This window comes from Galeopterus variegatus, unplaced genomic scaffold (genome assembly GCF_000696425.1).
Source record: "Galeopterus variegatus unplaced genomic scaffold, G_variegatus-3.0.2 Scaffold2915, whole genome shotgun sequence".
Taxonomy (NCBI): domain Eukaryota; kingdom Metazoa; phylum Chordata; class Mammalia; order Dermoptera; family Cynocephalidae; genus Galeopterus; species Galeopterus variegatus.
In genome coordinates, this window is record NW_007729026.1 from 202,910 (window position 1) to 223,988 (window position 21,079).

Sequence of the window (21,079 nt, forward strand, 5' to 3'; positions counted from 1 at the left end):
GGGGCTGTCCCCTGCTCATCCCCACCTGCTGACTGGAGGCCCAGGGCCACAGGATGGAGGACCAGGTCCTTCCACCCTGGGGAGGACACAGGCTCTTGTCTTCAAGCCACCAAATACAGTGGAGCCCATCAACTTTGCAGCCAAGGGTGACAAACATGACAGAGAAGTCCATGTGGCACAATGAGCTGCTTCTGTCCTTCAAGATGCAGCAGATCCTCTGTGCTGGGTCACACTGGGCTTCACACAGTGGCCACAGCCAGAGAAAGCAGCTCCACTCCACAGTGGCAGCACCAGGCCACACCTGCTGGGTCCAGAAGACTGACTGCCCACAACCCCTGGTTATCTCTCCCCACACACTCACACTAACACCAGCAAAGGAAGAAACAAGGAACATGAAGTATATTCAACAAAATTAAACCATTTTATTGGAAATTGGTTAAAAGTTAAGGCACTTCAAACTTTATGGTTTCCTTGAGATTACAGTTTTGTGGCTGCTCTTAGTGTTTCAGAAAAAAGCATATGGGCTAAGACCAACCTTACAATGGTCCTGACATGGGTTTCTGTATCCAACAAAAGGATTAAATACACTGCATCTAACAGCTGGTAGCTCTACTCTCAGCTCAGCAACCTAAATTCAAGACACTGTGTGTTTTTACGTACATGCTCTCCGTATTAATATAAAGTTCATTAAAGTCTATTAGAAAGTTTCTTTTAGAATAAACAGTAGAAAGTAAAATTCTGATGGCTGCTGTAAAACATGTAGGAATATTTTGTAATACTTCAGATTACTATCAAACACCCAAGAAGTCAGAGAAATAAGACTAAAGATTTAAACCCTTAATTTAAAGGGTTATTTTCTGTCTAAAATTTTCAGGGTACAAATGTTAATACACGGTAGATACACAGTCTAAAAAGGTGTATTAAGCTCTTCGATGATTTCCTAAAGGATTCTGGATCATAGTGATCTGCCTGTGAGCTTTATTTGATGCTGAAGACAGTTTTTTCTAACAGCATTATCATCTCTGAGAATGGAATGCATCACTTATTTTACATGCTGCCAACCTATTTTCCCAAAGCAAAATTTTTAAATTTCAAAGCAATCTGGCAACAGGCTACTTTCAAATTTCTCTTCACACAGTTACTTCATTGCACACTGCTTTCCCTGCCATGAAGTGCTATTTACTTAAGTCATGTGTCTGGATTTTAAAGAAATGTGTATCATGTACAGTACCACGAGGTACCTGGGTTCTCACTGACAAATTTACAGAGAAGGTGATTCTGAAATTCTCAGAATTCACGGGAGCCAGAGCACACCTGGAAGCTGGGAGTGGTCTTATAAGCAGGTCAGCTGTCAGTGTGTGGACAGTCTCTTGACACGCCTACTTTCCGCGGCTTTATGGCTAGATGATGAGGGACTGGCAGTTTTCCTAAGATAGAATGAAATGACTTTTGTGGGGTGTGTGTGGAGCTTGTGAGTGGGCAGAGAGGAGCTTGAGAACCCTGCTGCAGCTGCAGGACTGCGTGCGCGTGTCAGTGCTACTGGGCTGCTTAGTCTGCAATTAGCTCACAGATCGAGAAGAGTGGTGGAACAGGTACATTTCCTCCTTAAAAAAAACAAACAAAAAACCCAACCCGACAAGTTTAATTCAAAAGTGACTAAATGTAGAAAGATAACAGGGAACAGAAGGTCACTAGTTTGCAGGGACAAGGGCAGGATTGTCCTTTCAGGGCAGCCCCCAATGGCCCATTGCGAAGGGCTGGCAGGTTCACATTGTTGGGGAGCAGGGTGATCCTCCCTGCTGAGCCGTGCTGAGGAGCCACAGGAAGCTCTGAGATTGCCTGGCGTGTCGGAGCATGTTTCAGTTGTTTTCAAATCTAGCATATGGGTTTTCTTCTTTAAACAAACCTGAAAACAAAATGAATTGGAATTATAAATTCACTCATTCAACTGGAATTCAAAATTCAAGAAAGCAATATAAGTTAGCTAAGTTTTATACAAAGATTTACTAAGGCTGTAGGAAAAATGGGTGTTCTAAGCAGACTCAAATACCATGCTCAGTCTTTGTTGAAGTCAAATCACAGCTGACTTAAAAGCAGCAATTCAATTTACTGGAAACAACAATTCTAGCAGATCCTAAGAAATAAAGATGTATTTAATGATGCTTGCAAAGAGAATCTAAAAAATTTAAAGTAAATATTTCTTTCCATAGCGGTTGGCTAGTACTGCACTGAAAAACAAAATAAAACCATCTTCCTTTGAATATCCTCATAACGGCTGTTTATACATGTTGTAGAATTAAGGCTACAGAAAGAAGTGAAAAACCATCAATTTAACTCTCAAGTGTTATGATATAACTGTAATAAAATGTGCATTTAACCATAAACATACACCTGTGGTACTTAGCCAAGGACTAAGAGTTTTCTCTTCACACTGCAGAAACACACACACGCTCCCTCTTTTTAAAAATCTGTACTGTATACCAAAATTGTCTGCAGCCACTGCAATAAATCTACTTACTGCAGAGTTTCTGGGGGGTGGAGGAGTAGGAAGAAAGAGACAGAACAAGAGTGGAGAAGGAGGGGAAGGAGGGTGCTTGCTGGCTGTGTCTCCTGCCCGTGTATGAAAGGAGGATGGCAGTGCCAGTTCAGTCACTTACGGCAAACAGCCACCAGACACCAATGTCAGGTGCAAGCAGGCTTGTAAGGCTAAGTGAAAAAAGAGTTCCTAGTTCTATTTCTAGTTTAGAGTAAAAAAACAGATGTGAACTGTCTTGTGATAAGGAAGTCAGACCTCTCCCAAAACCAAAAGAAGTGTTACGTCTGTGTGCAGGTACCTTACGCGTTAACTGACCCAGGTTAACTCAGGCGCCTCCCGCCACTTCTCCCACCAGGAGCTCCTGGAAATTCTTCCACACAACCGAGGCTTTCCAAACTGCAGCCCATCAATGGGCCTTATCACAAACTGGCACAAAAAGTTAACTTCTCGGGTACAATTAAAGGGACAAATCAACCACCCAAACAGCAGGAATAAGCCAATCAGAAGACGCCAACCTGCTGGAGCACTGCACACGCACGTGTGTGCCCAGCACTAACAAGCACTTTGTGGGGGGGGGGGGGTGTGTACATGCACACACGTGCCTTGTCTTTTATTTATGTTTATGTTAACCAGATAACACCAAGATCAAGGGTTCGGATCCCCTTACTGGCCAGCCAAAAAGAAAAAGAAGGCAGCATTAACCAGATGCCAAAAAGCCCCCTTGACTCTTCAATTTCGTGGAAACCAAGCTGCCCCCAGCCAAGGCTGGCATAAACACGCTCAACGGCCGCCTTTTGCCTTCCAACAGCAGAAGCGTGCACTCTCCGAGAAGGGAGGGATTCCCTGGAGGCCACTCCACATGCATGTTGCACCTTGGAAGCCAAATCACCACCAATGCCATAAACACACACCTGGAAACACCAGACAACTGAGGGGGCGTGGCAAGGAAGAGATCCCAGGTTAGCACTGGGGATGGAGGAAGAACCAAGACAGAGAGGCCAGCGGCCAAGGAGCAGCAGGGGTAGCCTCATGCCCTGGAACCAACACTCAGAAGCTGGCAGGATCAGCCCCAGCCTCTGGAGCCCAGCCACATTCACAGCCCACAGGTTGGTTTTCCATGGTGGCCTGAACAGGCTGGAGGAGGACAGACATGCCAGTGGGCCCAGCAGGCACAACCCAGAGCACCAGCAGCAACGGGAACCTCGAGGCATCAAATATTCTAATAAGCCAGCAGCAATGGGAACCTCGAGGCATCGAATATTCTAATAAGCCACATCCAAAAGAGGCGCACTGTTTACTAGTACTGCTGGGTTTTGCTATAACATCTTCTCCCCAGATGAGTGAAATGAAATACAGTGGTAGAACAATGTCCCTAGTGGGTAGGATCCTAAAATACCACTAAAATATGCTATTTCCTTATACAAATTGAGAATTCAAAAAGTGTACTAATCGGAAAAGATTTTGAAATTTTCCTGATCAGACTTAGCCTTTAACAGTGCTTCAAGGAAGGCGCAGAGGCTCAGTGCTGCCCTCAGCTGGGGGCCATGCACCTGTGTCCAGGCACGACCAGCACGCCAGCTTCCAGCACGACCAGCAGCACCCCACAGTCACAAAACCCAGGGTGGGAAACACAATCCTCACAGGCTTTAACATCAGCACAGAATCAAACACAGGAGCAGATGGTGGAGTTCATGAAATTTGAGGAGGGTAGGATCACTTAATGTGTATTTCCAACTCATTCCAACTCAAAAGGTTAACACTTGACATACATTTATTCTGGCTTCAGAACACCCCCCAAACATGTCTAAAACCAAAAGCAAACAAGAACAAAACATCTGTGAGATGCAGTGAGAGGTAGCGTGGCCTCAATTTTGGTGAACTCTCTGGAGAAGGAGCATAGCGGCGCTGGCAACACCTAGAAGACGGGAAGGCAAGCGAAACACTTAAGAGGATGAAGGGGCCTGGGGAGCTGCAGTCACAAGGCCACACCCTACTTTAGGGCAAACAAGACAACTGTCACAGACAGACCATTCTGGAAGTTTCAATACTTCATGAGCAAACAAGTGTCCAAAAAAATACACTTCATGAAAACTCCTGGTTGAGATAAAAACATTGTAAGGTTTTGTCTTCCAAGACATTTGATGGCATGAAATAACTATAGCACCACCTGGAATAACCACCAGCTGCTTTTCTCTGTTCCAGTGAATGAATGCATGGAAAAGAAGCCACAGCCCAATCTGTAGGTCAGATCTCACCTGGCACTAACAAGGACCAAGATGGCCTGGCATCAATTCCTCACCAACCAAAAAGGTGACACATCGGTTCTTACCATATTTTTTTCTTATTTCATCATGTCTTGACTTCATCTCTGCTCTCCTGAAAAACATAAAGAAACACTGTTAGCACCAAACTACAATATACACCATTTCATGTCCTTCTGGTAGCTTTCCTCTAGTTCCTAGCATGAGACTGGGTGGGATGAGCTCGGCCATCGAGACACACTCCCACTGGGACAGGCAGGGTGAGGGCGAGCCCAGTCTTTGGAGGCTGCTCCAATGCATCATGCTACTCTTACCAGTAAAAGTAATTCAAGTGCCCGATGCTGTGATTTTGAAAAAGCCTTTTCATATAAAAAACATTGCACTGGGGCCGGCCCGGTGGCGCACTGCTACAGTGCGCCGCTTGGGAGTGTGGTGGCGCTCCCGCCGAGGGTTCGGATCCCACATACAGACCGGTTCCCGCTCACTGGCTGAGCGAGGTGTGGGGGCAACACCGAGGGTTGCAATCCCGTTGCCGGACACGAAAAAAGACAAAAAGGAAAAACAAAACAAAACAAAACAAAACATTGCACTGATCAGTGAAAGTCTCACATCAGGCTCTGCAGGTAGTTAGGAAAATGTGATTGTTGGCTCTATTTAGTGGCTCATAGCTTGGAGATGGCCACATGGGAAATGCGTCCAGCCTCAACCCTCACCAGCTGCCTGACATGACCTGCCTCCCTGCCTCACAGGGCTGCCCGACGGCCAGCACCCACACTCAGCCAGTGCTGCATCACCTAAGCACTAGCGACATGAGACCCAACTCTGCCACAGGCAGACAGGTGACCCTGACAATGCCTGTCCTCTCTCTGAGCCTCAACTTCTGTATCACAAGTGGATGGGGCTGGGCTAATGGTGTCTGAAGGCCCTTGTCACCTTAGCAGTTATAACACAAAGTGCTCCCGTCAGCTGCCACCCTCACTTAAACAACTGGAGGAAACAGACGAGGAAGCCACGCCTGTGAAAACAAGGCTCGTGGCCACCTGCAAGGTTCCCGGCCACCTACAAGGAGGTTCCCGCCACACAGTTTCTCACCTTTTACCACAATCTAAAAAAATCCCAGACACTGAGCACATTCTTAATTTTTAAAAGTGGACAAAACTCATGAGTTATAAATGCCATTTTTGTATATCCTTCCATATCTGAATTTCCATGAAGTAAACATCCGCCAGAGGAGAGTGCCTCTGTGACCCCACCTCTCCTCCTGCCGTATCCGCCTCTCTTCCCGCTCTCTCATCGCCTTCTCGTCACTTTTGTCTGGCTTCTGGCTCCTCTTCCTCCTGCAACAGCAGCAGCAGCAGACAGCGATGCCCAGGAGGATGGATCCCCCCAACACCGACATGGCAATAATCAAGGCCTCAAAGTTCACTGGAAAAGCAAATGCATAGAGTTAGATCTGCCTTAAGTATGCAATCTACCACCAAGAGCACCACTCCCTTGTCCATGGTGAACAATCTCAGAAAACAGGAGCACCAGCAGGAATTCCGCCTCCACCGGGCTGCTGCCCCATGGGCTGGGAGAGCTGGGGCCCTGTTCTCAGGTCAAGGTCTGGGGAGAGGACAGGAGGGCCATTCGAGTCTCTTCCAGCCACATGCCTGTAACTTACAATTTATGGATTAACCACAATGAATTGAAATGACAGGACAGCTTGTCTTACTTGATACTGAAAAAGCCTGAGAAAAGTTAACAGAAACCAGAAAGAAGAAAAATACTACTAAGCTGTATATTCAGACTCTCCTAAGACATTCTCAACTCTTAATTTAGCGGAACTCACAAAAATGGAGCTTAAACCTGATGCAGCTTTATTATTTAAATTAATCAAAGTCAAGAATATTACAATTATTTCTAAAGGGAAACAAATTTCTTTCAGGGCACACATTGACCACCACATCCAAAAGGAACAACCCTGGAGAAGCAGACCAGGCCCCAGGACAGCACAGGGGCATCTTTAAATCTGAGTATCTATCAACACCCTGGGGTGTCGATACTGACTTTGAACAGTATCAAACAATGCTATGATTTCCTGTTAAAATCAACCTTCAGAGACAAATAAAAACTTAAACAATCTTTATAATTCCTTTCAACTTCTCATAAAGATCTATAAATTAAAACCAGTCAAGATTTTTCAGTTCAACTAGAGCTAATTAAAGAACACCCTAAGGGCTGGCTCATGCTCACAATGGAGAGTGTGGTGCTGAAAACACCAAGTCAAGGGTTAAGATCCCCTTACCAGTCATCTTTAAAAAATAAATAAATAAATAAAAAGAACACCCTAATACTGCTCTTGCAAATGTGTTTTCCAATCATCCAGTTAAGAAAGTTTTGGAAGATAACTGTAAGAACAAACTCCCCCTGGGCAGTGGTGTTACCACATATTGATTTTATTTTATTTTTTTTTAACTGAAGTTAAAACTTATGCCACCATATAGAGTTGATAACCTGCTGGTTCTCCTGGCTGTGGCAGGTTTGGAAGGTGAATGTTCTGCTAAGTAACTCGGCCTTAGCGAGAGGAAGGTTGATGCCCAGTCCTCTGAGGCTGCCTCAGCCTGCCCACTCTGCCTGCTAGGGACACTAAGATGTACTTCCCGCAGGCTACATGTTTAACAGAACACATTTTTAGTTGATTAAACTATTTTAAAAATCAGGAGTGGGTGTTACATCTGATCAAATGGAACTTTTAATCATGTGTTTTTTACCCGCTCCTTTGACCTGTTCTGGAAGTGTAGAATTACAAAAGTAGTAGTAATAGGTATAACTGGAAAGGGAACTTCATTAGCAGATGGCGTAATTTTTTGACTAGCGAGAACTCTAGAAAAATCCACTTAAAAAACCAAGGAGATTGATAAGATCGCTGACTCTAAAACATATCTAGCCCCCAAATAGCTTTTGATTGGCAGCTAAAACCAGTTATAAAACAAAAACAGCAATCTGTCACAATGCGAAACAAAACTATGGGCTCCTTCTGTGTTAATCCTACAGGGTGAACCCCTGACCTTCCACCAGAGGATGAAAACAATGACGTGAACCAAGGAGGTGACACCTAGCTTCTGGACAAAAGGCCCAAATTGTAAAGATCTCATTTTTATCCCAATGAATGTATGTATTTTAGGTCACTGAAATTAAAACCCTAAAACAATTTTGCCTAGAACTGGATGAAACGGTTCTAAAGTTACTTGTAAGGATAAATACATAAGCACCTGTGGTGTAAAGCCTAAAATTAACATTATGTGCTGCTTTGACATCTGGTGAAACCAGGAGGGCCGAGGGGACCAACCACAAGTTCCCCTCCCAATGTCGTCCCTGCCAGCAGATCCCCAGTCAAGCAACCCTCATCATGGGACCACCTACAGTTCCTGTTTACCCCTGAGCAACACGGTTCAGTTCTCGCTCAGCCCTTGGAATTAGCCAAACAAGTCACTGTGACCCCCCCCAGGAACCAGAGGCACCCTGCCCTCTTGTTACTACTGGCTTGTCCCTGTGACCTTGTGTGGTGTGTGTGTCCTCTTCCCCAGGCGTCACTGCATGTGACTAATAAACTGCTATCAATCTCATCTGTCCAGGGTCACTGTTGCATGTTCGGCCATCTCTGTAACCTAGGGTGGGAATTTTACTTCACGAGAGAATTACCAAAACAGCCACCCCTTGAAATGGTGCTCAACATCACTAGTCCCTGGAGAATGCAAATTAAAACCACAATAAAATACCACTACACACCCACCAGATGGACTAAAATTAAGATGACTGACTACCCTAAACATTGGCAGGGATGTGGAGCAACTGGAAGCTCGACATTGCCTGAAGGAGTGCAGCTAGCATGGGCTTCGCCAGAAGTTATGTGTCAATGTAAAAATACCTTAATGACAGTTCATGCTCAAAGAGCCAAGGATTCCCTAGTCCAGGAGTTGTCTCTATAGAACAGTTAGTAAGGAGAGGTTCCATGGAGAAGACAACAGTCCAGATGGAGACAGGCAGTAGCCTCAGGAAACTTTTCTGGTGTGAGAATGGCCAGTTGGGCAGACATGACGGGTGCATGAACACGCCCACACCCACCACAGACATCCCACAACCTCCCCGACCAAACTTCTGGATTCCCTAGGGGTACCAGACAAGAAACAAGTTGTTTCGGATGGAGGCTGATGGATTTTGAGAAGGATATCAAGTAGAAGATAGATAAATAAGGAATGAGTTGCAGAGGGATCCAAGATACAAACAAAAAAAGTCAAAGTGTTCTAAGAAAATATTGGTGACTTTATGGATCTTAAGAAGGCCTATGTATGACCTCAAACCTGAAGCCATAAATGAAAAGATTAATAAATTCAACTACATAAAAATAAGTTCCCTAATAGATGAGCACCTGTAAAATCAACTATACACAGACAGACACATGGAAAAAATAGGGCCGTGTGCATGCTCAGGAGGGACTCTGAAGCTAGGGAAAGAAGAGTCCTACTGGAGCCCATAAATGGGTTTCCAGGGTGGGACATGAACACCACCAACATATAATATGCAGAGAGGTCAGAAAAGAGCCTTCAGACTTGCCCTTCCCCCCAACCTTCCCAGGACATGGAGACAGAGGTTAGTGCTGCGGCTGATGACCTTGAAGGTGGTTCTTCAGATTCCCCTGGGAACCCCGGATTGCTTTCCCAGACATCACACTGTCCTTGACCTCCCAAGTTCTCGCTGGGAGTGTCACAGAGCTACAAGCAGCAAGTTTTCCAGCAACTTATGTTAACTGAGTACATACTAGAATTTTCAAAAAAGCACTGACTTTGCAAGAGGCAAATGAAAACAACTTACCCCAGCAAACACCCCAGCGTGCAGAACTCAGTTTACAAAGAGAACCAGGTGGCAAGATTTTTGTAACTGGGTAGTCCAAACATGCTTTGTTAGTGTTGCACCAAAGACACTGAAAGAGATCAATATTACATAAACATTAGAAACACAATACAAAAACCAAAGGATAGACCATCCAGGATCCCACCGCCTTCAGTGCCTCCATGCCAACCAGCATGCCATCTCTCCCGTGGATGACTGTGATGGCCTCAGCCTCACCACTAGTCTCTGCCTTCACCCTCACTGCCCTTTAGTCTATGCCCAACACAGCAGTCAACAGCCCTAATGGCTCTTCACTGTCTCACTCCACAAGGCTCCTATTACTCAGACCTCTTCCATGACTCCCCCTGCCATGGCCACGTGGGCCTCCATGCTGATCTTGAAGATTCTAAGCCCCCTCACCTCAGGACTTTTGCAAGGCCTGTTTGCTATGCCTGGAGCAATCTTTTTCTTTTTCTTTTTTTTTTTTAAAGATGACTGGTAAGGGGATCTTAACCCTTGACTTGGTGTTGTCGGCACCATGCTCACCCAGTGAGCAAACCGGCCATCCCTATATGGGATCCGAACCCGTGGCCTCAGTGTTATCAGCACCGCACTCTCCCGAGTGAGCCACATGCTGGCCCTGCTCTTTTTTTTTTTTTGTGACTGGTAAGGGGATCGTAACCCTTGCCTTGGTGTCACCAGCTCCATGCTCAGCCAGTGAGTGCACCGGCCATCCCTATATAGGATCCAAACCCGTGGCCTCTGTGCTCCCAACGCCACACTCTCTAGTGAGCCACGGGGTCGGCCCTGGAGCAATCTTGCACATGTATCTGTACAATTCCCTGGCCTCAACGAGGCCTGCTACTGCCCTCCCCCACTTCTCCACTCCTTCACCTCCCGCATGGTTTGCTTCCACAGCATCGCCACCTGCTAGCACACCAGGCACTTCTGCATCATGGCTCTCATACTCTGCTTGCACAAGGGCAGGCATCTGTGCACTTTGCTGAAGTACCCCAAGAACGCAGGACAGAGCCTGGCCCATAGTGGGCGCTGACTGAGTGTTTGTTGAATGGACTTTGGTGGCCATGGTAATCACTATCTGTAGAAAGGTGCTGTACCATTGATCTTTACAACTGCACTAAGTTGTCATGTTTGAAACATTATGCAATTAAAGCACAAAGGCATCTGCCCAAAACTTGAGAGCCGCAGAACACCTCTTGTATGCTCATCTGAGCCCCTTGAATGTTAGGGGTGTGGCCGGAGCAGCATGGAGACAGCACTGTCACACCAGTGTCTGTGTCAGAGCCCAGAGCTGGGCCCACCACAAGTCACAGCAGCCCATAACCAGGCCCGAGAGTCAAGCACTGTGGGCAATAAGAAACACAGCATAGCTGCCCCTGGTGGGGAGTCCGCAGGCAGATGATGCATATGAGGGATAAAAGAGCTGTGGTTTCGGTGGCCCCCAACGTGCCAGCCAAAGTCAAGGCTTTGCCTGTTATTTTAAATCTTGACATTAACAGTGTTACAACATTTTTAACAGGATAAAAAAATCATTTCTTTTTCCCAGGCTAGGGTTTCTACCTTTTATAAAAAAATATTAAAATGCAATCTGGGCTTTCTTTCCCAGGGCTATTTACACAGTGCCCATTTTAGTGTCTTATACTTTGAACAGTTCAGAGCCTAACATAATAAACAGCAGTAAAACCCTGTTTATTTTGGCCACTTAGGAATATCTTCCACTTCAGTGGTTCTGTCCTGGATTAACAACTTTTGGCTAATCTTCCATTTTCGGACAGCTCATACTGTAAAAGGCTAATTTTCCATTTTTAATGACAGTTTTTCCCTAAGCCACCGGTGCTCACTGGGAGGACAGGGCGTTCCCTCCTCCTTCACTGATGAAGTGACATGCAGGTGAGAATCCACCCAGGCAGCCTCTCTCCCCACTTCTCAGGGTCCCCTGAGGCCTCTAGGCATGAGGATGCCTTTCCAGAAACTGCCTGTGTGTCTCGAGGTGGGCTGCATGCACCCTCTGTACCTTGCCTTTCTAGCTTGCTCTGTAGGGGTTTAGGGTGGGGTCCTGGCCTCAGCTCTTCTGGACTGGCTCCATGCACTGTGACCAGGGCCAATGGACGGCTGTCACCACCACACCCACCCCAGGGCAATGCAGCGAAAGTGCCCTCTAGACTGCAGAGACATGCACAACAGTGAGCAGCATTTGTAGCTGAAACAGAAAAATCCAGAAACTGAAAAGAAGCATCATCAAGATAATACCCCCCCTGAGGACCAGACTCACTTGAGCAAGTTCAACATCCTCAGTGTCAAGATCTGAGACCATGGTAATAGCTTCTTTCCATTTTTAATCAGCAAATGCAAGTAACCACTGAAGTCCCACAAACAGACAAGCTATATCTCAAACCCACACTGCCATGTGGGTAACAGCTGTTTTTTTTTTTGTTTTTTTTTCCCTTTTTGTCTTTTTTCGTGGCCGGCAACGGATCGCAACCCTCAGTGTCGCGCCCGTACCGGACCGGGACCGGCAACAGGATCGCAACCCTCGGCGTTGCCCCCGCACCTTGCTCAGCCAGTGAGCAGCCGGTCTGTATGTGGGATCCGAACCCTTGGCGGAAGCGCCACCGCACTTCCCAAGCGGCGCACTACAGCAGTGCGCCATCGGGCCGACCCTGACAGCTGTTTTTTAAAAACTAATCTAATACATCTTTCCTAACCTGTCTCCTGTCATCAAACCCCACTGTCAGGGACAGAAAAGCAAAGGCTGTGCAGTTCTAAATACCCTGTAAAAACCTGGTTGAAAGGAGCAGGGGAGGAGGCCTTGCTGGAATCCTAAGGAAAATGCCCTGCAGAGCTGTTTTCCAGCCCACCCAGTGTCACCTTCCCCTGGGTTCCCATGCTGACAACACAGTGCTATGATTGGACAAGGTCAGAGACCCTAAGTTTAGGTGCTGCTGAATGAAGAGCTTGCAGCAAGCCAGTGTCTGCTTAGAGGAGCCAGCTGGGGCCAGCCGTAGGCATACACCAACAGGCTAGAAAAGCCAAGAGGAGCCCCAACAATGCAGCATGTTCATACGACAACCTTAACAAGATCTACACTGTATGCTACACTTCCTATCACTGATTTCTACTTCTACCAATGGACAGCTGAACACACGTTTACTTTAGATCCCAGGACAACCCATCTGCAAATAAAAATAACCCTGATGAGTCTTGGGCCCCACCTCAGAACGTGGAGGATTAACAAACTTTGCTCCAGAATGTCTACCCTCTTGCTCAAGATCACAGGCATTTAAATGTACTGGGGAAAAATCATAAGGTGCTGGCTGAGTCGTACCTCATAAGTCAAGTGGGCTATGGACAGAGTCTGAGCCACGGGACCTCATGGCCACTAAGTCCCTAACTGACCTGCCGGCCCATGCCTCTCTGTCCTTATTTCCCCCTCCGCCATTCCTGTTCAAAGGGCTAGGAGAGAAGCATCTACCACAATCCTTAACAACAGAGGGAAAACCCAGGACACACAGTCCCAAGACATAGGTCCAAGGTTTACCAGCAAGCCTCTAAGGTCTAATGACTCTATAGGAAAGACCTAGACAGTTATCAGTCATAGATTTGATGATAAGTAAGTAGGAGCAGGAAAAAGTCCAGCCCAGGGCTTACCTCTTTCCCGACAAGGTCACCTGATGCCCAGCCCACCTGCTGCTTCCCAATAGGGTCAGACACTGGCTGAGTGTGGGCCCCGCGACACATTTTCTACTCCCCAATCACCTGCTACAGGAGTCAAATCATGTATACTGATTGTGCTCAGGTGGTGTCTAGTTTTCATGAGAAGGCTTAATATGCCTGAGAAAGGCTAGTATTTAATAACGATCATGAAAAATACCTCCACAAATCCCAAATGGCAGAACCCTTCAAACACACAAGCATCTTTACAACCCAAGGAAGGGGGTGCTGGGTGGGCTGGAAAACAGAGCTCTGCGGTGCCTTTACCTTAGGATTCCAGCAAGGCCACCTCCCCCACCCCTTCCGAACAGGTTTTTACAGGGTATTTAGAACCACACAGCCTTTGCTTTTCTGTCCCTGAAAGGGGAGTTTGATGACAGGAGACAGGCCAGGAAAGATGAATGTAAATCCAATTCCCTGGGTTTAGAGAAAGCGGGTCTGATCTTGGATTGTGTTCTAACCTGAGTGCTACTTACAGAGACATTCTTCAGGCACTCTTCACAGGTTCTGTTTGTGTTCTGAGAACAAGCTGTAGGGGAAAAGACAAATAAATCACTGGGAATCACGCAATCTAAGTATTATAGCTCAGGAGGGCAGGGAGGGGCACTAGTAAGAGTGGCTGGGATCAAGAAGATGAATGCCATCTCAAGACTCTCCTGGTACCCAGCCTTCTTCAAGGCACAAGGAACAAACATTCCCCAAACCCTGCTGCACACAGGGCACCAAGAATAGCAAACACATGGCTCCTACCCACAAGGGATCTTCTGGGGAAGAAGAGACCCCAAACACAAAAGGCTTTGTTTTACATCTCTCCTTCAGAGGAGATGAACACGTGGGCACAAAATCACTAACTACTACCTGGCTGAGACTTACCGCTCATCAGCACTCACTAGGGAAGCAAAAAACTTCCATCCACAGCCACAGCAATGCCAGCAGCACTGCCAAGAAGCATACCCGTGTTGCCAGACTTAACCTATAGACCTCATGGGGCTAAAGCAAAATCTCAGCCCCCAGCCAGCCTCCCACACAGGGCTATGCTCCTCGCATCCAACAGAGATACACCACTGTATCGACCTATTCCAATCACAGGGAACACCCTGGGACTCTACCCACTACTCACAGCACTGCTGCTATTGGAAGGGGTCCAAATCCACACAGCTACAGCTTTGGAACACAAGCTAATCAGAAGTAAAGAACTACACTATGAATAAAGAATGTCTACCATGCTGTCAAGCAGCTGCCAACTGCCTACTCCTCACCATCCCTTAAAACACACACACACACACACACACACACACACACTCTGAAGAGAGCTCTGGGCTCCACATCATTAGTCACCAGGGAAATGCAAATTAAAACCCAAATGAGATATGACTGCTCACCCACCAGAATGGCTAAACAGACTGACAATACTAAATGCTGACAAGGAAGTACAGCAACAGGAACACTCATACAGTGCTGGTGGAGTGTAAACAGTGCAACCATCTGAGAAAAAGCTCTGGCAGTCACTCACAAGATAAACATGTGCCCACCCTATGATTCAACAATTCTACTCTTACGTATTTTAACCAAGCAAAATTAGAACATACACCCACAGAAAGACCTATGCAGGAATGTTCATAGCAACTGTACTTGTAATAGTTACGGGTTGGGGGGAGCACAATGGGGAAGGGGCCTGAACTTTCTGGACTGATGGTTCTGGGTCTGGACAGGGTGTGGGCTACACACGTGTAACTCATCGAACAGCACATTTAAGTTTCCTTCATTTTGTTGTATGAAAAACTTACCTTGTGCACTGACATCTGTGAGTGACTCAACGCATTCACGGAAGGCTACAGTGGATACTTGGACAGATGTAACAGCAAAATGTGGTGATGAAACCTAAGTGGTGGGTATATGAGTGTGCACTACATGGTTCTTTCAACTCTGCTGTACGTGTGAAGACTGTGATAATGAAATACAGGGGAAAGGAGCTTTAGCTTTAAGTTAAAATTTTATTCATTATGTTTACTAAGAGGGACTAATACATAGAGTAAATCAGTACTTAAGTTGAAATAGCCAGGGTCCTTCTATTCAAGTCTAGTTCTTCTACACTCCATTTTTCTATATAAAATCCCATAATTTATTTCATTTTATTTAAAATAAAATGAAAGCACATCTTGTCACATATTCTACAGCAATTGTTATTTAAATAGTACTCTCGGCACTATTACACTTATTTTGAAATTTCTTTTAAACCACTTTAAAGACTCGGAATGCAGCAAGGTAAAGAAAACTGACAACCACTGAAGTACCTAGATTTCTTACAGTGCTGCTTGGGAGGCAGGGTACAGTGGAACTCAGACTGGGCAGTGTGGAAGAAGGGAGCCACAACTGTGGCCAACAGAAGGCAGAGACCCCTGTGGTGGCGGGATGTACTCCAGTACCACCATGAAGTCTTGGTTTAAAAGCTTGATTCCTAGCACTGCCCAAAGAAAGGGCTGAGAACAAATCACACTGAGGGCAGTAGAGCATGCTTAGTGCAAAGGTCGTGGATTTACATGCTGTTGTTCCCCAATAATAGGAACCAGGACTCCTTGTAGAAATGGCCCATTCCAGAACTGGGCAGGAAAGGTCAAGATGAACCTCAGACAGGTTCAGGGCCAAAAGGTGGCACAAACATACGTGTAAACAGCAAAAGGACCTGGTAGACAGCTTGAAGGGGGGGTCCTCTGGGCCCAATCTGGAATAATTTAAACATCAAAACAAATAACGACTGCCATGGAATCTAATCCCTTGAATTAAATAGTCCATGTTCATACTGACATGAAATAAAGAGAAGGCCAACTAGCAAATGTCAAAGAAATGATGAGTTGAGAAGTCTCCATCTTACAAACATCACAGTCAACACTGATCCAGGTCAAGACCTGGAGTGACAAGACACTGACAGTCTTCCAGTGCCTCCCTACAGGCTAATCATTACTTATAAAGGGAAAATGGCACCCTCAGGGTGATTAAAGTTATCACAACAACGTGTGAACACGAAAATGGAACAAAGTGGCCCGTGTGCCTCCTGTGGGGATGCCGAAAGGGACACAGTCACACAGTCACTGTGCAGTGCTTTTGTCAAAACACACCTGAATCAAATCAGAAAAACCACTGGGCAACACCAGATTGAGGGTCCTCCTGCAAACTGACTTCCTGAAAACACAGACAGACTGAGGAGCTTTCCAAACCAATGGAGTGAAAGAGACATAAAATCTGTATATGAACTGTATCTTAAATCAAGTATTCAAGTATCATATCAAAGTTAAGTCTCCAGATTTTGAGGATTATATTTCAAGTATTCAAGTATCATATCAAAGTTAAGTCTCCAGATTTTGACAATTATATTTCAGTTTGGTAAAAGAATGTCCTTGTTCTTGGGAGATATACCCTAAAGAACTAAGAGGTAAAGGGCCACTTCAACAATTTATTCTCAAATGATTTGGTCAAAATAACACACAATATGGGCCGGCCCGGTGGCGCACTGCTACAGTGTGCCGCTTGGGAGTGCGGCGGCGCTCCCGCCAAGGGTTCAGATCCCACATACAGACCGGCCACTCACTGGCTGAGCGAGGTGTGGGCGCAACACCGAGGGTTGCGATCCCGTTGCCGGTCCCGGTCCGGTACAGGCACGACACTGAGGGTTGCGATCCGTTGCCGGTCACGAAAAAAAGACAAAAAGGAAAAAAAAAAAAATAACACACAATACAACTATAATATGTCAACTTACAATAAAAAAATGAAAAACAGAATACAAACTATTTTATTATAAATTTTAAAAATAACAATAAGCAGATAAAGACGGAGTGGCAGAGCAAGTGCAGCAAACGTTGAGAGAATGGAAGGGGGTTCAGGAGTTCATTGCACTGCTCCAGCTTTTTGGCAGCTTGATCTTTCTAAATAAAGTTGGGGATGGGAGGCACAGGGTGTGTCCAACACCCATCCTCAGTCCTTTCTAAAAAGTCTCCTACAAGAAATGACGCACTCCCTCCTCCTCAGTCTGACAAAGTGGCCATAGGGGAGGAGGGGGGTGAGGTATGGGAACTCCTTCATAGGAATTTTCACTTTTAAAGCTTCTTTTTCATAACCTGTCTTGTGTGAACTAAAAGAATTGAGTTCTGAGATACACACCATGAACTAAGGCCACCCCTAGGCCTACAGATTACGGGCCAGTCTGAGTCCACTGAGGTCCCAGAGGAAGAGACAGAGGAAAATTGCAGAACATTCCTCCTGCTCCCAGCCCACCAAGAACAGGGCAGGTTTTCAAATTGGGGGAAAACATCAATGTTAAAACAGTCCTCACCAAAATATCTTCAAAACTGGGAACAGGTCATTCTATTCTCTCCTTTGAAAACAACACATTATGTTGCCTAGCAGGAAAAGAAATCCATTAACCATTTGTTATTGTTTCAAGACAGGCAGTATTTTATTTCTCTGAGAAGCCACTGTATCTGTTATCTCATCACCGGGTATAGAAAACCACGTGCTAGGGCCTGCCCGGTGGCGCACTGGAGAGTGTGCCGCTTAGGAGTGTGGCGGCGCTCCCGCCAAGGGTTCGGATCCCATGTGGAGACCGGTTCCCACTCACTTGCTGAGCACGGTGCGGGCGCAACACCGAGGGTTGCGATCCCGTTACCGGTCAGTAAAAAGAAAAAGACAAAAAAGGAAAAAAAAAAAAAAGAAAAAAGAAAAAAAGAAAACCACGTGCTAGACAGCCAGAGATAAGAAAACTGCCCTTGTACTTCTTAAGCCTAAAATTGCATGCCAATGTCTTGACTTCTGAGGTCCTATAACTGCAAGGCTTCAACTTAGGTGCTATTTATCAATTTTAAGACAACTTTCAATCTCATTCACTTCAGAAATTAAGTGAAAGGACCTGTCAGGATACACTAAACCACCATGACTTATTTTTGAGTGCTTCCTGAAGTTTAAGGTGAGTCAATTAACTCATCAAGTACAAAAGGATGCACTAGCATGTGTAAAGAGATATACTTTTGAAAAATTAGAAAACAAGTATATCACAGTATTTAGCGTGCAACTGTTGCATAGCCGGTTATGGCTGCAGTCAGCCATGCCCCTAAGTGGCAGAACAAGCCCCTAAAAGGGGCATTGTGCCCACTCCACACAGTGACAGAGGCACGGAGAGCACCTACATTGTTAACTTCAGGTGAGAAGAGAGGTCAGAAATTCATTTAGACAAAAAAGTCCTCTTCACCCCATTATTTCAGCAGAAAATGGAGAGATGAAGAGTGGTAGTATATATCAAAAGTACGTACCATGTGTATACTGTAACATTTTCTACAATTTACCTAGAAAGTCACGGTGTTTGTGGTGGGGTGGGGGCAGAGGAGAACTGCAGATTCCCCCTCCTAATCGAAAATCCCCATGGTAAGGAGTTTCCCACCCCCGCCCTGTGCCGACCACCACTGCAGCCTTAGGATTTCTGTTTAGGACAGCAGACTGTGATCTATTCAGAGGTCGTCTACCCTCCCACAGGAAGTTTTTGGATTGAACCTGACCCCATACACAATTAAAGTGGGGTCCAAAAGCTCTGCCAAATTTTCTTTAATTTCATGAATTTTGCGAGAAAGATCTTCAATGTATCATGGGTTCCTAGCGTCTTCTTTCCACCAAAACACACAAAAAGACATTAAAAAGTGTTAATTTTGAATTGGTGTGATGCATTCTTTAAATTTACACAGTATCCTTGTAAAGAAGACAAAATGTTTTATTTATTTTATTTTATTTTTTTTCCTTTTTGTCTTTTTTCGTGTCCGGCAATGGATCGCAACCCTCAGTGTCGCGCCCATACCGGACTGGGACCGGCAACGGGATCGCAACCCTTGGTGCCGTGCCCGCACCTCGCTCAGCCAGTGAGCGGGAACCGGTCTGTATGTGGGATCCGAACCCTCAGCGGGAGCGCCGCCGCACTCCCAAGCAGCGCACTGTAGCAGTGCACCACCGGGCTGGCCCGACAAAATGTTTTAAACGTTAGTCACATTCTTATCATATGACAAGCAGTAAAAACCTCATAATAATCACATACTCTGTGGGAGGAGGGGGGCATCACCCCTCTCCAAGGACAAAACAAATGCAGACCCCAGGGCACCTGGGCGATAAACAACTACATGGTATGACATCATTCCTCCCATTTCAAGGTGTCCCTGATAGAGAAACAGCAGCCCACCGTCCAGGACTTGGTGATTATTACAATGGAAGCAAACAGTGCAGCCTCCAACTGCAGAAGGAAGTGCTTTTTAGCTGACACACTAGAATGACAGTTTTTTTTTTTTTCTTTTTTTCCTTTTTGTCTTTTTTTACTGACCGGCAACGGGATCGCAACCCTCGGTGTCGCGCCCATACCGGGGACCGGCAACGGGATCGCAACCCTCCGTGTCGCGCCCGCACCGCGCTCAGCCAGCGAGCAGGAACCGGTCTCCACATGGGATCCGAACCCTCGGCGGGAGCGCCGCCACGCTCCCAAGCCGCGCACTCTCCAGTGCACCACTGGGCCGGCCCTAGAATGACAGTTCTGATTTAATTCCCAAACTGTCACAGTACACCCCACTCACTTCACACCCATCTCTGTACCCTTCAGAATCCAGAACAGGAGGAGAATCAGAGCAGCCAAATGACCCACTCTAATAATGCAAGCAAACACACCTCTGAGCCATTGATAAGAGTTTCTCATACAGTCACAAACCTCTTGGCAGACACCTATTCTGTCTAGTGAAAAGTACTCTTGGCACATTTGTGCTTAGAACTAAATTTAAATGTTCCCTGTACAGTGCTATCCTATCCTTTATTAACAAACTTCAAGAGAGCTGCATTGCTAATGTCACAAATACTAAGCCCACTTGAGCAGATAAACTCAAAACAATCCTGCGCTGGTATAAACATTCAATGAAGTCACAAAGAAAAGGTGCTTTGCTAGCTACAGCTAAAGAGAACCTGACAAAGCCTGGGCTAACGTGAGTTGTGAAAAATATGAGCCCCTCAAGCTGGGCCCAGGTCGACCCTGATTGAAAAGCCATGATACTGAGATTAAGGGGCTGCCTGTGGCTGATGACCCACAACTGGAGATCACCTGGACACTCCACACTCAGACGCCAGCATATTTCTATAACAGTCTAATCACGATTCTCCCCAGCTTAAAAACCCTCCAACCTCCAGGCAGGTCCCGGACGCCCAGCCCCGCCCAGCCCCCCAGGAAGCCTCCTTCCGCAAGCACTTCAGGGCTCTGGAGATCTGGGGGCTTCAGGTCACGCACTTTGGAACACCCAAACTCCCCGACCAGCGCTCTAACTGCTTTTTTCTAGGCCGGTCTTACAAGGGATTCAGCTCAAGGACAGTTACTGTGCGTGTGTGGGTCACCGCCATGCCCAGCTCCTTGTACCACAGGTGGGATAAACGAATGAAGAATGCCCACCCGCAGGCCTGGAGGGCGTAGGAACGGAAGCAGCTCACTTCAAAAGCAAATGCTAAGCAGTCGTTTTTGACAAGGCCTTCCCTTCGCGCCTTAAGGCATGAAATCGCCCCAAGTGTTCGCTGCTGCACCTGGAACTCCCGGCTCCGAATCTCAGCCTAGCGGGGCGACCACTGGTGCCGAGCTCGCCGAGGCGGGGGCCGCCCCGCATGGTCACTCGCAAGGAGC

At 46.3% G+C, this 21,079-nt stretch overlaps 1 protein-coding gene across 1 annotated transcript in view; it reads right to left on the reverse strand.

Annotated features, from left to right (window-relative positions):
• Positions 1-398: 398 nt before the first annotated feature.
• The window catches only part of PTTG1IP (pituitary tumor-transforming 1 interacting protein), a 21,837-nt gene continuing 1,156 nt past the window's right edge, over positions 399-21,079 (reverse strand). The window contains exons 2-6 of the mRNA XM_008583439.1: positions 13,878-13,930; positions 9,652-9,760; positions 6,051-6,222; positions 4,866-4,912; positions 399-1,906 (exon numbers count right to left, since the gene is read on the reverse strand). Coding sequence (XP_008581661.1) covers positions 1,860-1,906; positions 4,866-4,912; positions 6,051-6,222; positions 9,652-9,760; positions 13,878-13,930 — 428 coding nt within the window. The 3' untranslated portion in view covers positions 399-1,859. The remainder of the gene's footprint in view (positions 1,907-4,865; positions 4,913-6,050; positions 6,223-9,651; positions 9,761-13,877; positions 13,931-21,079) is intronic.